Source organism: Solanum pennellii, chromosome 7, assembly GCF_001406875.1.
Source record: "Solanum pennellii chromosome 7, SPENNV200".
NCBI classification, from domain to species: Eukaryota; Viridiplantae; Streptophyta; class Magnoliopsida; order Solanales; family Solanaceae; genus Solanum; species Solanum pennellii.
In genome coordinates, this window is record NC_028643.1 from 64,271,342 (window position 1) to 64,294,359 (window position 23,018).

The 23,018-nt window shown below is 32.4% G+C and overlaps 2 protein-coding genes across 3 annotated transcripts; one reads left to right on the plus strand and one right to left on the minus strand.

Moving 5' to 3' along the window:
- The first annotated feature begins 1,421 nt into the window (after positions 1-1,421).
- On the plus strand, positions 1,422-3,181 carry LOC107025165 (exopolygalacturonase-like). Its single transcript, XM_027918519.1, has 3 exons — positions 1,422-1,553; positions 2,305-2,817; positions 2,945-3,181. The coding sequence occupies exons 1-3, from the start codon at positions 1,422-1,424 to the stop codon at positions 3,179-3,181; spliced, it is 882 nt and encodes a 293-aa protein (XP_027774320.1).
- A 1,292-nt stretch (positions 3,182-4,473) lies between these two features.
- LOC107026315 lies at positions 4,474-16,946 on the minus strand. Of its 2 annotated transcripts, none has more exons than XM_015227225.2 (19): positions 16,732-16,946; positions 15,586-15,886; positions 15,103-15,291; positions 14,930-15,013; positions 14,369-14,428; positions 13,533-13,577; positions 12,752-12,951; positions 11,295-11,753; positions 10,984-11,110; positions 10,686-10,883; positions 10,407-10,496; positions 9,486-9,548; positions 9,114-9,188; positions 8,974-9,024; positions 8,370-8,447; positions 8,040-8,174; positions 6,179-6,286; positions 5,157-5,222; positions 4,474-4,838 (listed from the first exon to the last, which is right to left on the minus strand). In XM_015227225.2, the coding sequence occupies exons 2-19, from the start codon at positions 15,877-15,879 to the stop codon at positions 4,770-4,772; spliced, it is 2,391 nt and encodes a 796-aa protein (XP_015082711.1). In that variant the 5' UTR covers positions 15,880-15,886; positions 16,732-16,946; the 3' UTR covers positions 4,474-4,769. The 2 variants fall into 2 exon arrangements, with proteins under 2 accessions (XP_015082711.1, XP_015082710.1); XM_015227224.2 differs by having other exon boundaries at positions 15,586-15,889; positions 16,732-16,945.
- Between the last annotated feature and the right edge of the window lie 6,072 nt (positions 16,947-23,018).

A 23,018-nucleotide genomic window follows, 5' to 3' on the forward strand; every position in this document is an offset into this window, starting at 1 on the left:
TCAAGTGCCGTGTAAATTAGGAGAAAAATGTGAAAGGTGCGAAGTTCTGTGCGCCTTACAAGGCGCACGACTGATAGCGTCTATTAGACCGTCTAAATGTTATGATTCCCTACTTAATTTTGTTGTCTTTCTGAAACTTTTAACTAATTTTCTTGTCCTTTCGACACCCGAATCGACTATTAACTACCTAATAGGATAACATTGTAACACACTGTTAATTCTAAATTAAGATCAAACCATTCACCTTATGTGTATAGGTCCAAACCCAATAATGTCAATTTAATATATGCAGAGTGTTTTCTTTTATAAGACTTGACCCTTTGAATGTTTTCAAACTATACTGCTAATTCTAAATAAACATCAAACCATTCACCTTATGTGTATAGGTCCAAACCCAATAATGTTAATTTAATATATGCAAAGTGTTTTCTCTTTGCTTTAAACGTCTTTTCTCCGCTTGTTCAACACTTTACTGAAAGATCCAAATTTCAATTACCATTCAAGATGCCAAAAGATGGTAATAACCCATGTAAGTTTTAATGATGACTTGTTAATGTTTAGGAGGTGTGATTTGAAATTTTGTTTCAACTGAAAACTACTTTATGTACTAGAGTTAGAAAAAAATATAATATTGTTCAAGTATATGAGCTCTCTATGGGTGTGATAATCTAAAATTTTGTAGGCTTTGGGATTTTATTTAGGAAAATGTACGAGTGCCGCTTTAAACTAAAATTAAAATCTTAGTGATTCACTTTAATTAAATTAAAGTCCTGTTACTTTTCTGTACTCATTTTTTTGTAATTTTGTGTACTTTTTGGCTTACATGACATTTAAATATCTCTCACGCGCCTCAATTGCGTGAAGTCACAGAGTATGTCACATAAGACAAAAGGTGTACAAAATTAAAAAAAAAATCAGAAGCTAATAGGACTTTACTTTAAATAATCTGTGTAACTGTTGGAATTTCGCTTATAGTACTTGTGCCTTGTCTCATTTTTTTTTAAAGAAGTTATCAAGTTTGATAAGTTCTGAGTTTTTAATGATTTGCACTGATGATTAATAAAAATTTAAGTTAATTCCCCAAAAAAAACACATTAGTAAAATTTATATTATCTACTAGTAAGTAGAAACTATCTTAATCACAATAACGTTGAATTCTGGTAAAATTAATATTAATTGATCTAAAAAGCCTAGGTGAAAATTATAAAAAAAAAAAAGTACTTTAATATTCAGTCAAAATATTTATTTACTTTCCTTTTTTATTAATAAATTAAAAATAAGAGATCTCTTGGGTAAAACTAAATTCAGGACTTCTTTTATTACAAGTAATAATTAATAAATTCAAGATCACTTGTTAAGTTTGAGGAAAATTGAAGGTGTATATAAACACAAGGAAGTAAGCAAAACAAAAACAAAAAGTAATGGCTTCAAAATCATGTTTAGAAATAGCTTTTATATTTGGCCTTGTTCTTGTGTGCACTAATGCTGAGGAAAAGGTCTTTAATGTCCTTTCATATGGTGCTAAAGCAGATGGAGTGACAGACAATAGTAAGGTCAGAATTGTCATTTTACTTTTTTATTTCATTTTACTGTGTCGTTAATTATTATTTTATTATTGTATAAATAAGATCTACATATAAGTTCACGCAAAAACTCATTCCGTTTCTTTTTTTTACCTGTCCCTCTTGTTGATTTGATATTCATCGAGAAATTATTTCTTTTGGTCAATCTTACTTTATTATAATTTGAGTAACGGATAAGAAAACATTAACTACAAGAATAAATTTATACTTTTTTAATAATTGAAAAAGTACAAAAAAAAAAAAAGTCAAAAGTCAAATATTAAAATTTTTTGAATTTATGACTTTTGACTTTTAATTGAGTTCAAACACCCCTTAAGTCTACTTTTATTTATTTGTTTGTTTATATATTATGGAAGGCATTTTTGAACGCTTGGGCGGATGCATGCAAATGGAATGGAGAAGCTAAATTGTTGATACCTTTAGGTGTATACATGGTAAATGTTGTAACATTTAGTGGCCCGTGCGAAAAATCGACTTTAACCTTCCAAATCAAAGGAATTATTAAAGCTCCAACAAGTCCAAAATATTTTTGCAATTCTTCTTGGATTTCTTTTCGATATGTCAATAACTTAAAAATTGGAGGAGGTGGAACGTTAGATGGACAAGGATCATTTAGTTGGGGAAAGCATCAATGTTCATCAACGGTAATGTTATTTTATAATTATTTATTTTTGTGATTATAATATAAAGTTAAACAATTAAACTTTGATATTTGAACCAGACGCTTGGATTTGATTTTGTCAATAACATAATTGTGAGTGACCTACACTCGATGAATAGCAAGAACATCCATTTCAAGGTCTTTGGTTGCGGCAACATGACATTTAGTCATGTTAACATAAGTGCACCACCCAATAGCCCTAACACTGATGGAATTCACATTAGCCATTCCACCAACATTCATGTATTGGATTCTCATATTGGGACCGGAGATGATTGTATAGCTATGATCGCGGGAAGCAATAATATCAACATTTCAGGAGTCACTTGTGGTCCTGGCCATGGAATAAGCATTGGTAGTTTAGGGAATTCACCAAATGAAGTGGTTAAGGATATATATGTCAAAAATTGCACTCTTATAGGTACTCAAAATGGGTTGAGAATTAAGACTTGGGCATCATCAATTGTTGGTAATGTTTCCAATATAAATTATGAAGATATTATCATGAAAAAGGTTCAAAATCCTATATTTATTGACCAAAATTATTGCCCAACATGTCATTGCAGCAAAAAGGTACTTACATTTCCACTCTTTTAATCATTAAATTTAATGTCTAAGTCTTAGCTAGCATCTCTGTCTCAATTTATATAATTTACTTTTTCTTTTTAGTCAGTTTCATGTTTTTTTGTATGTCATTTAGCCAAGTTCAGTACAAATCAAGGACGTGACATTCAATAACATAAGGGGAAGTTCAAGTTCGGGGAGAGCAGTTATTTTGGATTGCAGTGCATTATTTCCTTGCGAAAATATCATCCTTAATGATATCAACTTAGTCTACTATGGGCATCATGGACATGCGACTGCATTTTGCGCTCACGCCAAAGGGAAAGCTACCGGCAAGGAGTTGCCTCCAAGTTGTTTAAATGAGTCTCTTTAATTCGTCGACTTAGATATATATGATTTGTCAGATGATCAAGACACAGAATTCTTGTAATGACCTTCATAGTCGTCTTGAATTTTTTGGGTGTTTCTTTATTTTGATCATTTATGTAACTTATGTATACCAGTTGTGACTTGTAGGAATGAACGACATCGAATTTTGAGGTGATCAGATGATATTTTTATTTTCAAACTTTAGGAAATTTTACTAAAGTCAATATTCCAAGTTTATATATATACATATATAATAGTATACTTTTCATATAAACTTTATATTCATACGATATATATAAATTTTACGATACTTTCTTAAGTTTCATAATGGCATAAGTAAATGATCTCATCGAATATTGAGGTTCAAACTTACCTAATAAACGGAAGCAAAGGATATTTTTTTACCCTTCTTCCTTGTTTATTCAATTTCAACTTGAATTTTATACAAACACATACTTATAACTGTAGTTTTAGAGTGTTGAAAACCAGTGGAGAATTTGAATAGCCTAAATTTTGTCTTTATTTAAGTTTCTCTGAGGGGTGGGTACAAAGTGTTTAGTACACTTCCAACATGCATACACGCTGAGTTGTTGTGTCATTTTGGGTTTAGTAAATGCCAATGCACCATAATTTTAATGTCCCCTACTACCAACTTTAATTGAACCAAAAAAAAAAACTTACTTAAATCATATCTTATGCTTTTCAGATAAAGTATATTCAAACAATGAAATAGTATTTATAGCAACTATAACCATCAAAATTACATCTTTGAACTAGAATATATATCTAGTTTCTCAAATTTTGTACCACTTAACATAAATCGCTATGCTCCGCCACACTGACAAGCTAGACTTCATGTATAACGCTCCAAATTGCACTTTACTTAGAGAGGTTAAGTCCTAACATTTTACATTACCCCGAAGACTGACAAACACACACACATGCAAAAGAGAGTCGTATTTTGATGCTCATAATGAAGGTGAAAGCACAAGTAGTATTAGTTGGCAAAACAGTATATAAGAAAAAACATCCAATATTTCACATGGACTCCAAAAGGCATATATCTAACAGCTTTACCACTGCTCTGACAAATTAATGTCACTAAGAATTGACTCCTTTTTTTTCCTGTTATCAACAGCCATATCACCATCCTATATTTATGACAATATGCTTGAAAAACCTATATTATACTTTCGATTCAAATATTTGGATGAGTACAGGATATGTGGTAAACTTAGTAGGCGTTTGGATATAGCTGTGGTAACATGCAAATTTTTTTCAAAAAAAATACAAGAATGGAACTCAGAACAGTGTATATATTTTAGCTTGAGTTCAGTTGCTGTACAAAAGTCTGATTCTATCCTACATTTTCTTTATGTTCTCCATTGCATTAGCTACTTGCCATGTAAGTTGAACAATCGAGAAAAGGTTTTTCGGAGAGGGAAAAAGAAACCAGTACCAAGTGATATTTTCTATGAATTGTGAATACATAACTTACCCTTACATTAGACTTTGAGCAATAAAATATAAGCTACAAATACAGGAACTTGCGTTCCACTATTACATCTGAACTGGTTCGTTGCATGGCAACTCTATTCCTTCTGGAAGAAAGAGAGTACAAAATCTGTATGAACAGAGAAGAGCTGTGTGTCCAGGAAAAGCTGTTTCACCAAGAGCAACAAGTAACAGATTAGCATGTTCTTCGTGTTTGCACGAGGAAAACCAAAGTGATGGCTTTACCATAAAATGAAGGATAACATTCTAACTCATAACATATAATCTAAAATGGACTTGCATCACATCAATTGATGCCCTAAATAACGATACAAAATGCGTGCATAGCTTCTGTACGTGCAGATTCAGATTTGCAAGCAACCGCTCACAGATCATTTTGCAAAGCACAGTAATGACATTAGCAGGGTGCAGTATAGTGAAGCTATTTGGCTTTTAGATAACAACTGAAAAAAGTGTGCACACACCTTCATAAAGGGCCGATCTCGACTAGGGAAAGACTCGATAAAGCTTTCCTTCAAGAGCAGAGATACCTAATAACCAAAGGACAGAATAAAGAATTCTGAGTTAAGAGATAGTCTCTTTACCAATCAGTGTAAGAATGAAACACAAGGATTTCTTCATATAAGCTGATGATGATGTTGTCAAAATGAAAATATAGTTACAGGAAAAAGAAAAAGAACTAAAACTAGTATAACATCTAAGCAAGTAACGTGTAAGAGCTCAAATTAATTGAATGAAGACTCAGATTTCAATAATGCAAAACTTCATAAAAACTGACGCTTATATCCATCACCAGGAGGAGCAGAAAAAGAGTGATGTAATCAGATAAATTACCTTTAACAATCTGAAACTATGTAACACACTCTGGTATAAGTTTTCATGTATATGAAGACAGATTCAGAAAAGGTTTTCCTCAAATATTGGTATTCATGTATACCACTTGTGCACATAAAGAAACTGAGAAAAAATAATTCTGAAATAGTGCCAGTTATCAGTACATTTGAAGCATTCAGAGTGATAAATTCAGAAGATAGGAGCTTGAACTTCAACAGGAACAAGCCTTACTGCATATGAATTGTGAATTCATTTTCCAAACATAAGAAGTTTCTAAAAGTTACAGATATCACCAACAGCTCCAAATAATCTACTATCATCATCATCTCCTACTCGTTGGGTGGAAACACAAATGGATATTTGCTAGTAAATTGCTTTTTCTTCAAGTTCAGGTCTTAAAATTTTACAATTTGCTCAAATATCAAATACTGTTTCAAACTTCTGTATTGGATAAACCGGTACATACAGTTCGCAGCAGGTTAAGCCTACCAATTTCAATGATTCCCCATTTGGAACAGGTTATGCCAAAGAGTCTATACAACATTCTGAATAATTTAAGTAGCAAATACCTTTCGAAAGTGATGCATGTACTGTAAGGCTTTTTCACACAAGTAGTCAGCCAAATTAAATGCTCCAAAGAGAAGCTACAAACCTTATCATCGTTTGATTGGACATTAGTAATTGTGTGTGAACGAAGGTTCGAGCAAAGCGAATCCAGGTACGACCGCAACACTCCCAGGAAAGACTTTGCAGCTTCAACCTAAACATAATGTCATGGTTAAACAGTAATAAAGATTGACTGGATAGTTAGAGTAATACAACATACTGTACAGATATTACATTGAACCATTATTTTCTTGGTGAATTAGCATTCTAAGGAAGAAGAGCCAGTGACCAAAATAATAAAGATAGTTATATGAAAAATCTGTGATACCAGAGTCGCAAGAGAACTACAAAGAAGTGCAACCAGAGACGTGCTTGGATAGTCACATTCTTTTTTATCATTTATTAGTGTTCTGCAAATGGAAAAAGAACTTTTTCTTTGAAAAATACCCTGAAAACACTTTGTTGGGAAACTGTTTTTTTTATTAAAAAAAACTCAAAACACATTTTTGAAATTTCATTTGCAAGATCTCAAAAAGAATATGCACAAAAAACACCACCTGAAGTTGTCAAGCATCCCAAATAGGTCATCTGTTTTTTGAACTCAACCAAAAGATTATACATACATAAGAGGCACAAAGTAAATGCTCTGTAGGGAAGCTGAAGGAAACAAAGAAAGCACCAGTAAAATATTTTTAAAAACTCCAATAGCTACTCTATACACCCTCAGTTTACATTTTAAATAGCTTCCTACAAAAGAACAAGTATTCAGGTATGCAATTATAAATGAAACGTACAATGTCTCAACATTTAACCAATCTAATCATCTCTACCAATTCAGAATTCAATTAACAAGATGGTCCACTGGTGGAGCTATGACTTCATTGGAATAACATACTCCGCAAACAGTTTCACAACAACTAGGCTGTTTCTGATAACAATTCATACTCCGTCTACCCATGCAGGACACCCACCTTCTACAAGCACACGGATAAACAAAAGCTCACCCAAAATATGGTTGTTTTTTACCCCATAAAAGGAACCGAATTGACACTTCATCCATCATGGTTAATCATTTTTTAGATGATGGGTCAAAAGGAGAAACAATAAGCTATGAAGACAAAATGAGCATCTCCAGAAGGGATAAGAGTTAAAATGGTCAAATAAGTGATTATCCAGTCAGAAGGAAAGAATATGAGCATTTGCAAAGGGATAGAGCTTAGAACAGTAAGTGATCAAACACTCAGAAGGAAAGGAAAATCGAGAATCCTTGTAGCAAGGAGAGGACAACATACTTGCACCCAATGATCTGGGGCCTTAGTGGTCAATAAAGTGGAAGGAGAACCACAAGGTCTCAAGTTCAAATCCCCGGAAGCAAAGAACACTACATGATTTCTTCCCAGCTGCCTAAGCTTTGGTAGGCAGAGAGATATTAGGTACCCAGTGTAATAGTTGAGATGCGTGCAAGCTGGCCTAAACAACACCATCATCAAACCAAGAAAAGAAGAGGACAACATACTAAGGTTGAGTTCTAGTTCGTGAGGCTCCTAAAAAGGACGGATTAGACCTCACAGCCTTCAACTTAATCTACTTATCTAATTCCAACTGCAGGCATAATTAGATTGATTTGTCCTTTTTTTTTTTTGTGAGATTGATTTTTCCTACTATATCTTCTTTTTTCTTTTGCTTCTTGATGATACTATTAACTAAACTCTAACAAACTCGAGGATTATAATCAAAAGTCAAACTAGAAATGCTTCATCCATGTTATTTCCAGGAACACAAGTAGATCTGTCAACTTAGTTGGATGCAATCAATTACGTTAGATGAGTCAAAAATAGATCAGGGTTGCCCCTGTGACAAGGACAAATGAAGGAATGGAAGGGGATCAATGAGACATTCGGCAATACCTGAATATCTGTGCACTCATAAACAGGCCTCTTCCTTGCCAGATAACTTTCTCCCACCAGTTTTGCATGGTAAGGACTTAAGCAAGAGTATAACTCCTTTTGCTGTGGAAGTTGTGGTAAAGTTGGTGACTTCACCTAATTTTTAATGTAAGACGCAAGAAAAAATACCCTTCTTAGAAAACTTCATAACAAGCAACAGCAAAATTCGCATCATCTATGTAGTACGCAGTAATGAAGTTCTGATAAACAAAAACTAAGAAGACAGTCTGCTGGAGAGTCGTGCAAACGGTTACTTTAAGCTCATGCAATAGAAATAACCCGCTCACAAACCTGGTTCTTGTTTGCATCTACAAGGATGGCATTTGTTAACTTTGACTGAACCTCAGAGGTCTTATTCTTCACACCTACCTACTCAAAGGTAAGAAGAAAAAGGAAGAGCAAAATACAAGTTAAATCACCCGAAATGGCCCCTTGTGACCTAACAATTATTCATTAAAAATAATACACCACAACATCATAGAAAGCACTCAAACAGGACAAACAATTTGATTAATTTGCAACACAAAATCCCAGGAAAGAGATACATTTTGTGAATATGCAGGAACCAATAAATTATTGCACAAATGAGTTCAGCAAAATACAGGATAAAAACATACTGAATGATTTCCCAATAATGCAAGATATCTAAGAAAAAGCCGGCAAAATGGTATCATCGCACATGATATAACAAGAAGTCAAGAAAACATTCATCACTGACGACGAGAGCATCTACAAACTCATCAACTTTCAGTCTAAATGAAACAAACCCCTCTTTCAAGTACTCCAATTGTTTCATGAATAGCCTCGTCTAACTTCTAACGAACCTCTTTGATTATACATTTCTTTGGGAGCCAATTATGAAAGACAGAAAATTCTAAGAAATGGATATACTCACTATATAGGGAACGGGTGCATCCAGAAAATCCAGCATGTCATTAGGCAAAACCTGACAATTTACACGTCAAGAAAGTCAGAAGAATCAGAAATCCAATAGATCTATTACCAGGAAAACATTCATTGTCAACTGAAAGTTACCGGCATCAACAAGCTTTGCCACTGATAAGGACGAATCAAAGGGATAATAGACAAAATGCACGCAGACAATATTCCCTGCAATTAACTAAAAATTAGATTCTGAATCAAATTTTTAGGGCTTTCAAAGATACCAGCTTTAAAAATCATGTGAATACTAAGGGCATTTGGATCTGAAAGAAGTCTTCACCTCACATATAACATGTATGGGGAAGATAAAACCAATCTTTGTAACAATAAATATGCTGCCTAGGAAGAACAGACTAATCAAGAAAGCATTTAGTATGTGAAATCAAGTCAGCACTCCTATGATGACAAACCTAACTAAATCTTTAGTTCTATATAGCAGAAAAGATGCCGCAAACTGATACTTACCAAATTTGAACAAACTACTACAATCTGCTTCTCCAGTAAAGCTCCCGCAAACAGTGTCAACACCTATAAATGCGAGTAGGATAGTGTCAAAAGTATTTGACAAGCATGTTAAAACCAGTGCTTCCTAGCCCACTGGTCAAGTGTGTTTACCAATAAAAGACAACATTACAACAACAAGAACCACAACAACAAAAACCTACTGTAATCCACAAGTGGGCTGTGGAGAGTTCATAGAAAACATTGAGAAATTAAATGGACTCAAGTATACAACTAGATATATGAGGCTGAATGAATTGATCATTCCAATACTCAGCGCAATCAAAAAAATAAACTCATCCCCTGTTCTGTTAGTAAGAAATATGTTTTCCCTTAACCTTCTTTTTCCATTTTAAGCAATCAATACAGTAACGTGGAGTCATCTGCAAGAGGTTTATAGGACAATCTTAATACAAATGATTAATTTAAAGAACAGAAAAAAGAAATCTATCATGCCATAAAAAAATTAGTCAATTTAACCTTTCAACATGCTGAGCACTATTTCAATAATATTCTGGTAAATTCGTGTTTGTGCTACAAGCCAGAATTCTGTACTGGTTTTCCACTTTAAACCCATTATATTAAGTCAAAGATTAGAGCATAGCATACATGTTCCTGTCTACAAGTATGAAATCAATGCCCACATTTTTCTCTATAATCAGAAAGTCCCTATTCAATGACAAGTTTATGAGGATGACATTAACCGATCTGGCATTGCACTTCTCTATAAACATTTGATGACAGAGGCCATCATTTCTGACAAAGGTCAAAAAGCTTTACACTAGTCTCGGAACACTTGTCACTTATTATAGTCAAGTAGAAAATTAATAAGTCAAATTGAACAGTTATATTTAGGCTGTATAGATGCCCAGTATCACCACGCACATGCTCAAGCCGCAGTGAACCACATAAGCATGCAACAGCCCAAACTGACAGTGCAGTTGCTTCCTCTTCCACCATGAGTGCATTGTGAGCCTGTTTTGTGGAAACCAAATTAACATAAGCTGATAATGCATAGGAAACCAACTATTGGAAGGCGTAGCCAGTTAGATAAACCATTTCTCAAACATGAAACATGGCATCTCTCAGCCCACCCCCTCTACTTCACTCTTCAATGATGAATATATAAATCCAGGAATCGCCAAAAAAAAAAAAAGAATGTACCTCTGCTAATTCCAAACTTGTACGGCATGATTTTAAGTCAATTGTTGATCCAGCAACGTGTAAAAGTGCTTCATCAGGTCTATAATATTCTAATGGATGAAGGTGATCCAGGGGATGGAACTTAATTGTTGAGCCCCTTGAAGGACATTTTAGCTGGTAATATTCACATAGTATCTGCAAAGATCCACGATTATTGGCCTGGAAGGTGAAGGAGATCGAAGAGGTCAGAGAAGACTTAGATAACACACTAATGACAAGACAACTTGAAAATTTTAACTGTATAAGTGCCAAATAAAACCTTTGCCCATTCAACTATATCACTATGCTGGCTTGAATCATCTTGACCAGAAAAAGATGCTTCCTCAGTTTCGGTTTCATCAAAATCACTTCGAAAATGTCTATCTTCACTAGGAGAATCCTGGAAGCTGTATCCAAAAATAAAAGCACTTCATAGAGATGGGATTTGCCGATAAAAGAGACCAACTTCCAGTAAGATGTTCTCTCAATAATTTGGACACAAACAGATATAGCGCAGAGCATAAGGGTCACAAGTTTATGAGAGATATTGGAACGAAAAATGTACTAAAAGCCAAATAGGGAGTAATATACCTAGAGGAAGATTCAGAACTTTCGCATTGATGATATCTTAGAAGTGGCAAAACAGCATTTGGTACACCCTTTTCTACCAGTTGTTTGTTATCATCAGTAGAATTATCAAAAGCTTCAGAGACTCGCCTTCCAGATATAAATTCTTTATTAGCAAAATCTATATCATTGTCAACCATACAAGCTTTGTCATCACCTCCATCCTTCTTTGGGAGTACATTCCCTTCTGCAACTCTATACTCCAGATGAGACTCGTCACCCACGGTTCCACTAATTACAGAATCAGCAGTGCTTGGTTGGGGGCTTTCTACAGTGCCATTCAGGACGTACTTAGCTGTTTCTTCCAATATGCTGGGAGCATTATCTTCCAAATTTTCTTCCTCGTCATCAATCACAAGTGAATCAAAATCAAGTTCACCAACTTGCTTTGTTAACCGCTCCAACCTTTCTTCAGTGAAAATGCTAGAAAAAGGAAAAATAACAAACAGTGTCTCAGTATGCAGTAGGCACTAAGCACTAGCAACAGAGAAATAACAAAAATGACTTGTGAAGAATCTTCCAAAGTGAAACCATACATTTATCTGTTCTGCACATATATAGAGTATAGACTAGGAATAGCAAGCACCGGAAGCTTGTATAATGCTTCTTCTTGCTCATGATATTATTACAAGCAAGTGTAAAATGTACAAGCACCTAAGCATACTTCCTAATAGACTTCCTCAAGAGTTTTATTTTATTAAGTTCTCAAGACAATATCCAAAGAGCTGAAATCTACTAATTTCTCATGCTTCTGACTCCTTGAAGTATCTAAGTATAAAGGACAGCCCGGTGCACTAAGCTACACTATGTGTGGGCCGAGCAGGGCCGACAAGAAAGGCCTATTGTATGCAGCCTTGCCCTGCATTTCTGTAAGATGTTGTATCTAAGTAGCCAAACAACATACTATTGAACTATTTAAGATGTTGCTCAAATGTTTGATACAGCAAAGCCTGATTCCCAGATGAATTTAAGCTTAAAAATTAGCCAACATTTCATTCTGCTAGAAGGTCACCTTACTCTCCCTAGGCTCATTGATCATCTTTGTACATACTGGCAACCTCTAATAATATTCACAAGAAATGAAAAGGACATGAAGTTCACCATTTCTTTTAAAGCTGATAGCAAGTCCATCATATACGCAAGACAAACCTTGCAAGGTATCAATATATTCAGTAGCTATCCCACTTAATAGAGACATTGATGTTGCCTATATTGCAAGGGAAAAATGGGGGTCGGGACTCTCTTCAGAACAATACTATCAATAAAATAGGTCTCTCAATGTAACCACACAATAAAGGCATCCAGTTAATTGAACATTAGGAAGCTATTATCAGCAAGATTCCCTAAATTAGGCCCATCAAGTTTTAACAACAAAAAAAGATCTGGACAACATAGAAACTTCGACCAGAAGAGAAACGAACCTATGTAATACACCAAAGTGAAGATCAAAAAATGGAAGTCTGGAAAGAATGCAATAACAGCGGCGTGTTGTCAAAATTTGGCGGCTAATACCCAAGCTGGTCTGTTGTCCATCTGAAATCATGGAAAGCAATCCAGAGGGTTTCTGAACCATTTCCTCAACTAAAACACAGCAACCGTATAGAGTTGAATTATCAGCAACCTATATAAAGAAACTTAAGTTAAAATACATACTCCAACTGGTCAGCGCCAACTCCTTTATCTAATTGTTCCTATTTTTTACATTTGGATGCGAAAAAGGGCAGAAAAAGACTTGCTAATAAAACCAAAGCTGGCACATCTATGCACAGAGTAGACATAGAAGTTGACAGCTATTTCTTACTGTTGTTTCCTTTTAGTAAGTTACTTGACGTTATCGATCAAAAAAAGAGTTACTTAATATTGGTGATAAATATATAGGCTACAACTGATAGGGTAAGGCACTTTTTACGTATTTTCAAGTATGTTGCATATTCTCATTGCATATGCCTACAGATTACATGAACCTATTTAATAATAAAAAGAAACTCCTAAAACCAAAACAATCAAAAAGTTGTATAATTTAATAACGTTGTTGTAGATAGAAAATGAAATCTAAAATTGTTCCGTGTGCAAATTAATGTTATGCTCAATAACAAAAGAAAACCAATTAGAAATTGACTGGTCAGAGATTTCAAGGGTCATATGATGTTATAATGCAGGGCAGATATCGCATACATGGAAGCAGAATGTCAAATGGGATACCTGAAGCCGGAACACAAAGGACAGATCATTTTGTTTAAGGTGTTCCTGGAAAAGTAGCAGCACATTAAAACGTATATCTGAATATCGTAGACATTGTGTTGCACCACAAAAAGAAATTTACACATCAAAACACTGAAGTTGGTTGATAATTATCAGATTGATGACAAAAGACTTACAAATATATAATTGTATTTCTAATGGAGAATAAACAACGGGACAGAAAAGTAATTTCTTTAATGTTATTCTCTTGGTATGGAAAGAGAACTTTTTAAACAAGCAATACACTACTCTAGCTCAGGAAACCATTGGAGTTATATGTTCATCTAAGGTTTTTTTTTTGGGAGGCGGGACAGTTACTTGATTCCATAGGCCAAAAAAGAAAAGGGAGGGAGGGGGATCGTCCAGGGTATCATAGATAAAGTTATTAATAGTTGAAAATACACCAAATAGCAGATAAGAAAGTATGTCTTCATTAATTTTCACATCCTTGTGTCTAGAAGAAGCCTAAATCTGATCCAAGAACATAACACACAGAAATATGGCCAATTAATGGAAGCGAGAAGATATAGCTTCTAGTTCAGAATAGCCACTGCAAAGACGCATATATGCTTAAAAAGAGTTTCTGGAAAAATATCCTTGCACCTGCATAAAGCCTTCAGTTGTTCTCTATGAAAATCTAGTTGTCAAATAATATATTAAGCCACTTCTTTATGTTTGAGAGTGTATTTTAATCAGCTTCTTATTGGAAGTAAGCTTCTCTACAGTTTGGCTTTTCTTAACGGAATTTGATTGCAATTATCAATTCGGAGGTCATTATAGAAAGGAAGCATCACTACCTGACCCAGAAGTATTTCGTTCAACTCACTCATTGATGGAGTTCTCTCAACAGCATGAACCTGTAGCCAGATGCACCGTTTTTGAACCATCAGAAAAGATGCACTGCAAGCACGGCTGAATAAAAGAGGTAGAGATGCAATAGGAGAGACAGTATTTGTTTAGCCTGGCCTAAAACACATTCCATGTTCAAGCTATAATTAATTGTCTCTTTGTTTTCCCTTGATACAGAAAGGAGAATGCCACACTAAGTTGCTGTATCTTAAATCAACTAGTCCTTTTGTCTATGTTTCTTTTTCTTACCTAAGGTAGGAACATGTAAATGTAAAAATTGCGAGATGCATGATTCATCACCTATAAAGGTTTTTTTTTTTTTGAGAAGGATCACCTATAATATTTTGAATGCTTCAAACCATAAGTTTGTTGCTTTCTAAATTAACTATTTACAATAGTTCACCAAGTGAATCACATCTGAAGCTTGAAATACTTCAAAATGTATCTCCTCGATATCTAGACATTACATGTCAATAAAGGGAAAAGGGGGTTGATAGGGATAACCCAACCTCTACTCCTGCTGGAAAGCAAAATGAGAGAAGATCCTTGTATTTCAGTGGCAGTGGTTTCTCTGGAGGGTAAACAAATAAGACCTGAAACCCAAAGAAGTAACAACACTTTATAGTCCATAAAATTATACAATTCTAACTCCGTGCAAATTAAACCCTATAAGAAACAACACCTGAGGCTCAAAATTAGGTTCCACGCGTGATTGACTTTGACCACCAAGTGCGCTTCTAAATCTCCCTGGACAATCTAGCTTTTTTGAAAAATAAAGCCTTTGAAGTGCTTGAATATCGCAGTTAGGATGGAGTCCAACCACCACCATGCTCTCAAAAAGCCTTGATGGCTCTTTCCAAACTCTATGATCCTACAAGCTTACAGAGTATAATTATCTAAAAACCAAAAGAACTCTGCCCTCATAGTATAAATTGAGAAGTATATTTAACCATCAAAATCAGGAGTTTAATGTCTATCATTCACCATCATCAAATTTTCAAGCTGAATAAGTAATTAATTGAGAAAAAACATAGAAACAATGTAGTATTTGAAGCAACTGCTATTAAAACCAGAATTAGATCTCGAGGGGGACTTCAAATTGATAATTTAATTTGCTGCATTTTAGCATACAGCAGAAAGCTCCAGGGTTAGTCATATAGCATACCAGGGATTGCAACTGAAACCTAGCCCACTGACGCTTTTGGCTAGTTAATATTTCCGGATTGTAGGCTCCACTTTTAACTTCAGGGGGACTGGAGAAGCCCTTCATTAATCTAGTTACTTGACGCTGAAATTTCTGAAGCTGACTACCATTATCATCTTTAGATGAATATACCACAGAAGGTCGTGGCGACCTAACAGCAGCTGCAGCAGCAGCAACAGCTCTTGCAACATCTTCCGTTGTTTGAAAAAAGGATGCACCCCAACTAGGACTACCTGAATCTTCAATATTCTCCATCTTCTCTCTTCTACAATGAAAAGCAAAAACTAAACTCAGAGGATGTGATTTCAATAACAAAACTAAAGAACTCCTGCATTTTGGTGCAGATTATGTGTTAGTGCACACTACACCAAAAACCAACTGACGTAACAACCCAAACCGTGTGAATTAGTCCTCACTACATAACACATTTCAAGTTTCACCAACATCCACATCCTAACAAGGAGAATAACAACTCTTTTTCTTTTTTTCATTTTGATAAGTAAGGAGAAGAATTGTCCACTTTTCAAAAGAAACTATAAGTCCATGCTAAAAAATTGCTAAAGAAGAAAGCAGTTGAAAAATAAATGAGTATGATATCCTTTATTATTCCTTTCAACTAAATTATAGCTATGTATCTATCAAAAACAATGGCAAATCATTTACAAATACTTCGTAACAACTCAGCAGTCAAAAATTACATTCCTTTACAAAAAAAACATCTCTATCATACTATAGATCATAAAAGTTCCTCCCATCAGGACTGATCACAAACTACTTTAGTCCAGTGCTCCTCCACTCTCAAGTATCAAATCCATACAACAATTTATTATAAGTATATCCAAGCTGAAAAAGACACAAAAAGTTGGCCACTTCTGTGAACTAACTTCTTAGTTAAGATGCTAAAGATTACAACTTTTCACCAATAGCCACTAAATTTCAACATATAAAACCCCATAAACATAACCAAATCTTTCAACAACCCATATCAAACCATGAGAAAAAAATACCAAAAAAGGACAGAAGACGTCAAACATCAAATAGATCATAATCAAGAGATACCCACATGAAATAATGTCGAAAAATTAAAAAAAATAGAAAAAAACTCACCTTTAAATTAATCGTCAAATTAGGAAAAGTGAAGAGAAAGAGTGATATCAAATGTTTTTGGGTTTCTATCAGATAAAGGAAATAGAGATTTACAGAGATGAAAAAAAGAGTTCAATCAAGCAGCCATGACCCAAAACAGAGAGAGTACTATAATTCTTGATGTTCAGATTCTGTGGGATAAAAATGGAAGAAACCCCCAAAGAGAAAAGGTGTAACAAAGAAAGAAGCATGTAATAATTAATATGTTTTAATTAAGAATTAGAACACAAATTAAATTTTATTTTTTTATCAGATCTCGTACCTATATTGAAGCCCGATTACATTAAAAGTTGTGCTGAAAAATCTCATATTGAAATAAAGCTGTCGACTTAGACAACCGAGATCTCTGATTAAGGATTGGTCAATACAAATTAATTGTACTCCTAAATATCATTTCTTTAATTTATTATTTATTTATTAAGGATTTTCTTAGGAAAATACTAAGATTATACTTTATTGGCCCAAAAAAAAAAAGGTTGAACCCTCGTGTATGACGAAATGATATAACGACATGAGGACCATAGTTTTTTGTTTAGGCTCTATATTAGTTTAGTAGATATTGATTAGATTTAACTATTTTGTATTGTAGACTTTTGGTCTTTTTCGACACACTAATAATTTCTTTTTTTCTTTTTCTTGGTGGAGGGGGTTAGGGGCCTTGAGAGGGGAAAGGGGTTGGTGGGGGCTTAGAATTATTTGACTTTGGGGATATCTAATTGTGTACAAAGAATCTTATCTTTTAAGTTGTTTTCACTTTATATCTTCCCAAGTGAGGTTATAATAAGTTTATTTTTGTAATTTTTCCACTACACGGAAGATTAGAGTTGCATTATTTGAATTAAATTTAAAAAATTAAATTGAATTTTAATTTAGATTAATTTTTAGTTTGATTTTGAATTAATAATTTACTTTGTTTAATTTTTTGGTTTCATTTCGAATTTTAAAAATAATAAAATAAAAAACGAATTTTATATTTATATATATAGAGAGAAATAATAATATTGAATCTATTAAATATATTTCTAATATAAATCATAAGTATAATTCAAAACACAATACTTATTTCAAGTTGAAAATATAAATTTGATTATCTTATTAACATAACCAAAAGAGCCAAATCTAATTGAGAAAAATCAAATCAAACCAAATTTATTTTGATTTGAATTGAGTTATACTTTTTCAAATTCAAAAATTAAAAAATTCAAATCGAATAGTATAAATCAAATCGAATACACCCCTACATGGAGGGTCGGGGTGGGGGATGAAATTTTATTTTTGAGGGGAAATTGTCTTATTATATAAATTTTATTTATATTTTAAATAATGGCATAATACATAAATATGTCCTTTAACTTGGCTTCAAATCACATTTATGTCCTTCAACTTTGGATGTGCACAAATAGACACTTAAACTTGTATATAGTTTAACAAATAGACACACATGTCCTACATGTCATTTTTTGTGACATGTAGGACTCATGTGTTTATTTATTTAAAAGTTGGATAGTTAAAGTGTCTGTTTATGCATTATGAAAGTTGAAGATCAAAGTTAAAATTTGAAGTCAAGTTTAGAGTCTAATATATGTATTATGCCTTATGTACCTTACAATTAATTAAGAATTTTTTATCATATATTGAGGAAGACACACCTAGATATATGTATTTTTGCTATCATTTATTTATGTATCTCATGCACATATCTATCAACTTGAATACACTGTATCTAAAATAAATTATATCTTGTTTTGACTCATATATCCTAAGATACATGTAGCTAAATGTATTTGAATGCACCTATATCTAATAAGAATCATAATATTACAAACTAAAATGTATTTAAGTTTATATTAGTGGATTTTTATAATTTCCTTATTATTGATCTTACAAATGGAACATATGCTTTAATTTTACTAATAAGAAACGTTTTTTACAAGCCAAAAAATAAAAGGACATCTTTATTACCAAAAATAAATAAAAACTTTAGTACTGACCCATTTGAAAATTTGTTTGAAATTGTTTCTTTATTAGGTTATTACATATACATAAGCTATGTATGTGATTTTTGAAATGACTAATTTATGTGATTTTTGAAACAGCTAATGTATGTGATTTTTGAAATAACTAATTTTTAGATATGTGTGTATTGAGTTCAGTGCAAGCATATCTAACGAAATACATAATTTTGTGTAGAAAATGAATATTATTATATATTTAGTATAATTTAATAAGTGAGATATAAAAAAAATTGAGTGTACATAAAAATTTTGAAATCTCATGAAAATAAAAGGTTATATTTTATAAATCCTCAATAAATATAAAAGGAAATCTTTAAATTATAGAAGATATAAGATATGTATGTGTTTTAAGCATCAACATAAGTTATTGACCTGAAATTCTTCAAACAACTTAATGAACTCAATATTTTCTTTCTAATAAGCTTGACCTGGATATATTATTTAAATAATATTTTAAGTAAATCAAATTATATATCAAGGAATATAGTACAAGTTTTTTATATAAATAATTAATATGGAAATGTGGATTGACGCATGGTGACTTGTGGGGTGTGTTGGGGTTTGGGTGGGGTAGGGAATTATTGGATATTAGCTAAGAACATATAAAGATGAACCATCAATTCTAGAGTACTCTCTTTGGTTAAATTTATAAAAGAAAAAATTTATAAGTGAAAAAGTCATAAGTTAAAGAATTTTATTTATTAATTTTAACTTATTTACTATTATTTTTTAAATTTAATTAGTGCTTAAAATAATATTAATTATTTTTCATAAAAAATAAGTATTCAAAAATCTAAAGTTTCATTTATTTCAGAGTCGATCTTGACCTAAAGTCGTTTTTTCACTTTCTTTGTGATCTTCCATCTAAGGACTCTTAATTGTTCATAATATACATTATCAAAATAATTATATGTTTCGTAGTCAATTCTATATTTTTAAAGAAAAATATAAAGCCAAAATTAATAAAAAGTCTATTCTCTGTCAAATTAGTCAAATTCTAAAATAATTGTAGAGCTAATTTGTAATCAAGTTTAATTTTGAGCTTCTTACGTAATTGCATACGTGATAACATAAAGTTTAATAAAAATGACCGCATGTATATGTAATGCATCGATATTATATAAATAATAATGTAATGAATATATAATGCATCAATATTGTATAAATTGTGTATAACTATGTAAATATGAAGTATAACCATTTATCATAGATGCACATAAATTTATATACGTTTACAACAATATTTATCCTTTACAACAATTCATTTTTCTCAACACGATACTTTTTTATGATGCCGACCAAATCAAATAATGAGTTCCTCCCGTAATGATTTATTTCATTTCAATGAACATTTTGTCACTCTTTTCTAAGAAAATTTGACTCCAGGAACATTCTACTTAGATTTCTATGCCAAATAATTTCCAAATTGAGAGATATATCTAAATTTTCTATTTAGACATAATTATATATATGGTTAAAATATAATCAATATTAAGTAGAATTATAAAAGGATGTTTGGAAAATATTATATGCTAGGAAGCATTCCTGTAACACATCACAATCGTGATAAATGCATCGCGTTCGCAAATGCCTATTCTAGTTCATTATGATTATTGTGTGGTCTCCAACAACCACAATACACCAAATAACAACAAAAAATTGCAACTCTTGTTTTCAGATAATTTAATTTGTTTTAAATCACTCACCCGCGAGCCTTTTGGTCTCATCCTAAATCCTACCAACAAGTCTCAAAATATAAGTGATTTGGAGCACGAATATTCGAAATAAAGAGTAAAATTATTATAAAAGTATATTAGTCTGATATAAATATCGAGTTATATATATATATATATACTAAATTTAAACATATTTCATAACAGTTGTGTGACACTCTTAATAAAAAAAAAAGTACTCAAATTTTTTGTTGCATCTTTATTATCTTAATGGTAGTTACTAACAAATTTCTCCAAAATAGAAACTACTTTAAGATGTGAAAATCAATAAATAGACATTGTACCTACTCCAAATATGTATCATTCATATTTTCCTCTTTGGTTTGATAACAACTTAGGCCGGCCAAACACCTAGTCTTCTGAATGCCCATCATTTTCTTCTATTTGAAGTTCTATAATGTCTTTGACTGAATTTGTCAATTATGTTGATTATGTGATAAGATGTACTCATTTGGTAAAATGTATTTTAATTGGACCACCATATGTTATTCCTAACCATGTAGATATATGTTACTATATTGAAATCTCAAAGTAGGGGTCAAATGTAGCTGAATCTATATTAGCATTATTTATTATTAGAAAAAAGATATAAATTTTCCTCTAAACTTATATCAAAAAATTACTATTAAAAATATAAATTATCATAATGATCTATTACATACTTTTACCATTTAAAAGTGAATTTAATATCATCCTGAAACGTGTAACATCACTCTCAGAAGGCATTGTGTAATATACTTTCTGCCACGTCAATGCTATGTCAGTGTCATGTTTTATTTTGTTTTCATTTCTTTATTAGTTACTTTTCTTTTGATAACAGTATTTTATACAAATTAATAATTAAAAAATTCTCTAATAATTATACCTTCTTTATATTAAAATCTCAACCACCTCATCTTTTATCTCATGAAAAAAATCATATTCGGCTACCTTATTCAATATTTATTCTTTGTTCTTCACCATCATCATATCACCTTCAATTCTCCTTCTTCTTCTTCTTCTTCGTCATCCATCACTGAATATCAGCATCATCATTTTTAATATAATTTTTTTCTTCTTCACCATAATCAATTTTCACTCTCTTTTTTCAAAATCGTTACTCAGCGCCACCACACTCATAAAGTTGTCATCTTCACGAAATTCATGATTAGTCATTTTCATCAACCTCAATTTCCTCTCTCTTTTTTCACCCATTACCTAGAATTACCATACCCATACTGCAATTACAACAAAATCCAAAAATTGTCCTAACAACCAAAATTTCTTTAACAAAGTCAAAAGAGAAAAGATAACAATCAATCAAAATCACCTAAAACATAACTTAATGATTTATTTATTTAGGTTTATTCAAAATTCTTTTTAGATTCTTTCTTTGATAAAAGATTTCAAAAATACAATTATGCACTAACAAATTTATGAAAATTAACCTAATTACTAATCAAAAAGAAACGTTATGTTTTGAGATTTGATGTATAAATATATGATGAAGAAGAGATGTCAAAAGAAAAAAGAGAAGGTGTAAAGAAGAAGAAGAGGTATGGGGGTAGGGGAGTAGAGGAGGGGGGGTTAAAAGTTGATTCTAATTGTTATTTTGAAAAAGGGTAAAAAATATCCTTAAACTATCCGAAATAGATCATTTTTACCTTAAATTATATTCGGCTCAAAACTACCCTTCCCGTCAAACTATTGGGTCAAAAGTGTCCTTATTATTAACGGAAGTTGTTAAATGCCATGTGGATACCACATTGTACGCCAATAGGGTTTCACTGCCACATAGACTAAACAGAAAAGGGTCAAAAAGTACCCTTAAACTATCTGAAATAGTTCATATTTACCTTAAACTATAATTCGGCTCAAAACTATCCTTCTTGGCAAACTATTGCCTTCTTATTAACAGAAGTTGTTAAATGCAATGTGAATGAACAGTGCATGCCAATAGGGTTCCATTGCCACATATACTAAATTCCGATTACTCTTTTCCCCCTTATTTCATTATTTTTCAGAAACGATTTCACCCTTTCTCCCTCATTCGCGACTAGGGTTTCATAGTTTTCTCGGTTTCAAAATGGATATTCGTGGTTGTAGGTTAGTAAGTTTTTTTCTTATTTTATTATGTTTACGATTTCAAAGCATGATAGTTAGGATTTCACAACTTTTTCCTCATTTCCCAGCTAGGTTTTCATAGTTTTCTTTAGGGTTGAGTTTTAAAGTGGATATTCGTGATTGTAAGCATAATAAAATAAGAAAAAATATTTACTAACCTACAACCACAAATTTCTACTTTAATACCCAGCGACGAAGACCTGTGAAACCCTAGTGAAAGAGAAGGGGTGAAATCTTTTCTACAAAATAATTAAATGAGGGGGATAAATGGGTAATTAAAATTTAGGGATTTAGTTTATGTGTTAGTGGAACCCTATTAGCGTGCAATGTTGCATCCACATGGCATTTAACAATTTTCGTTAATAAGAAGGGCACTTTTGACCTAATAGTTTGACGA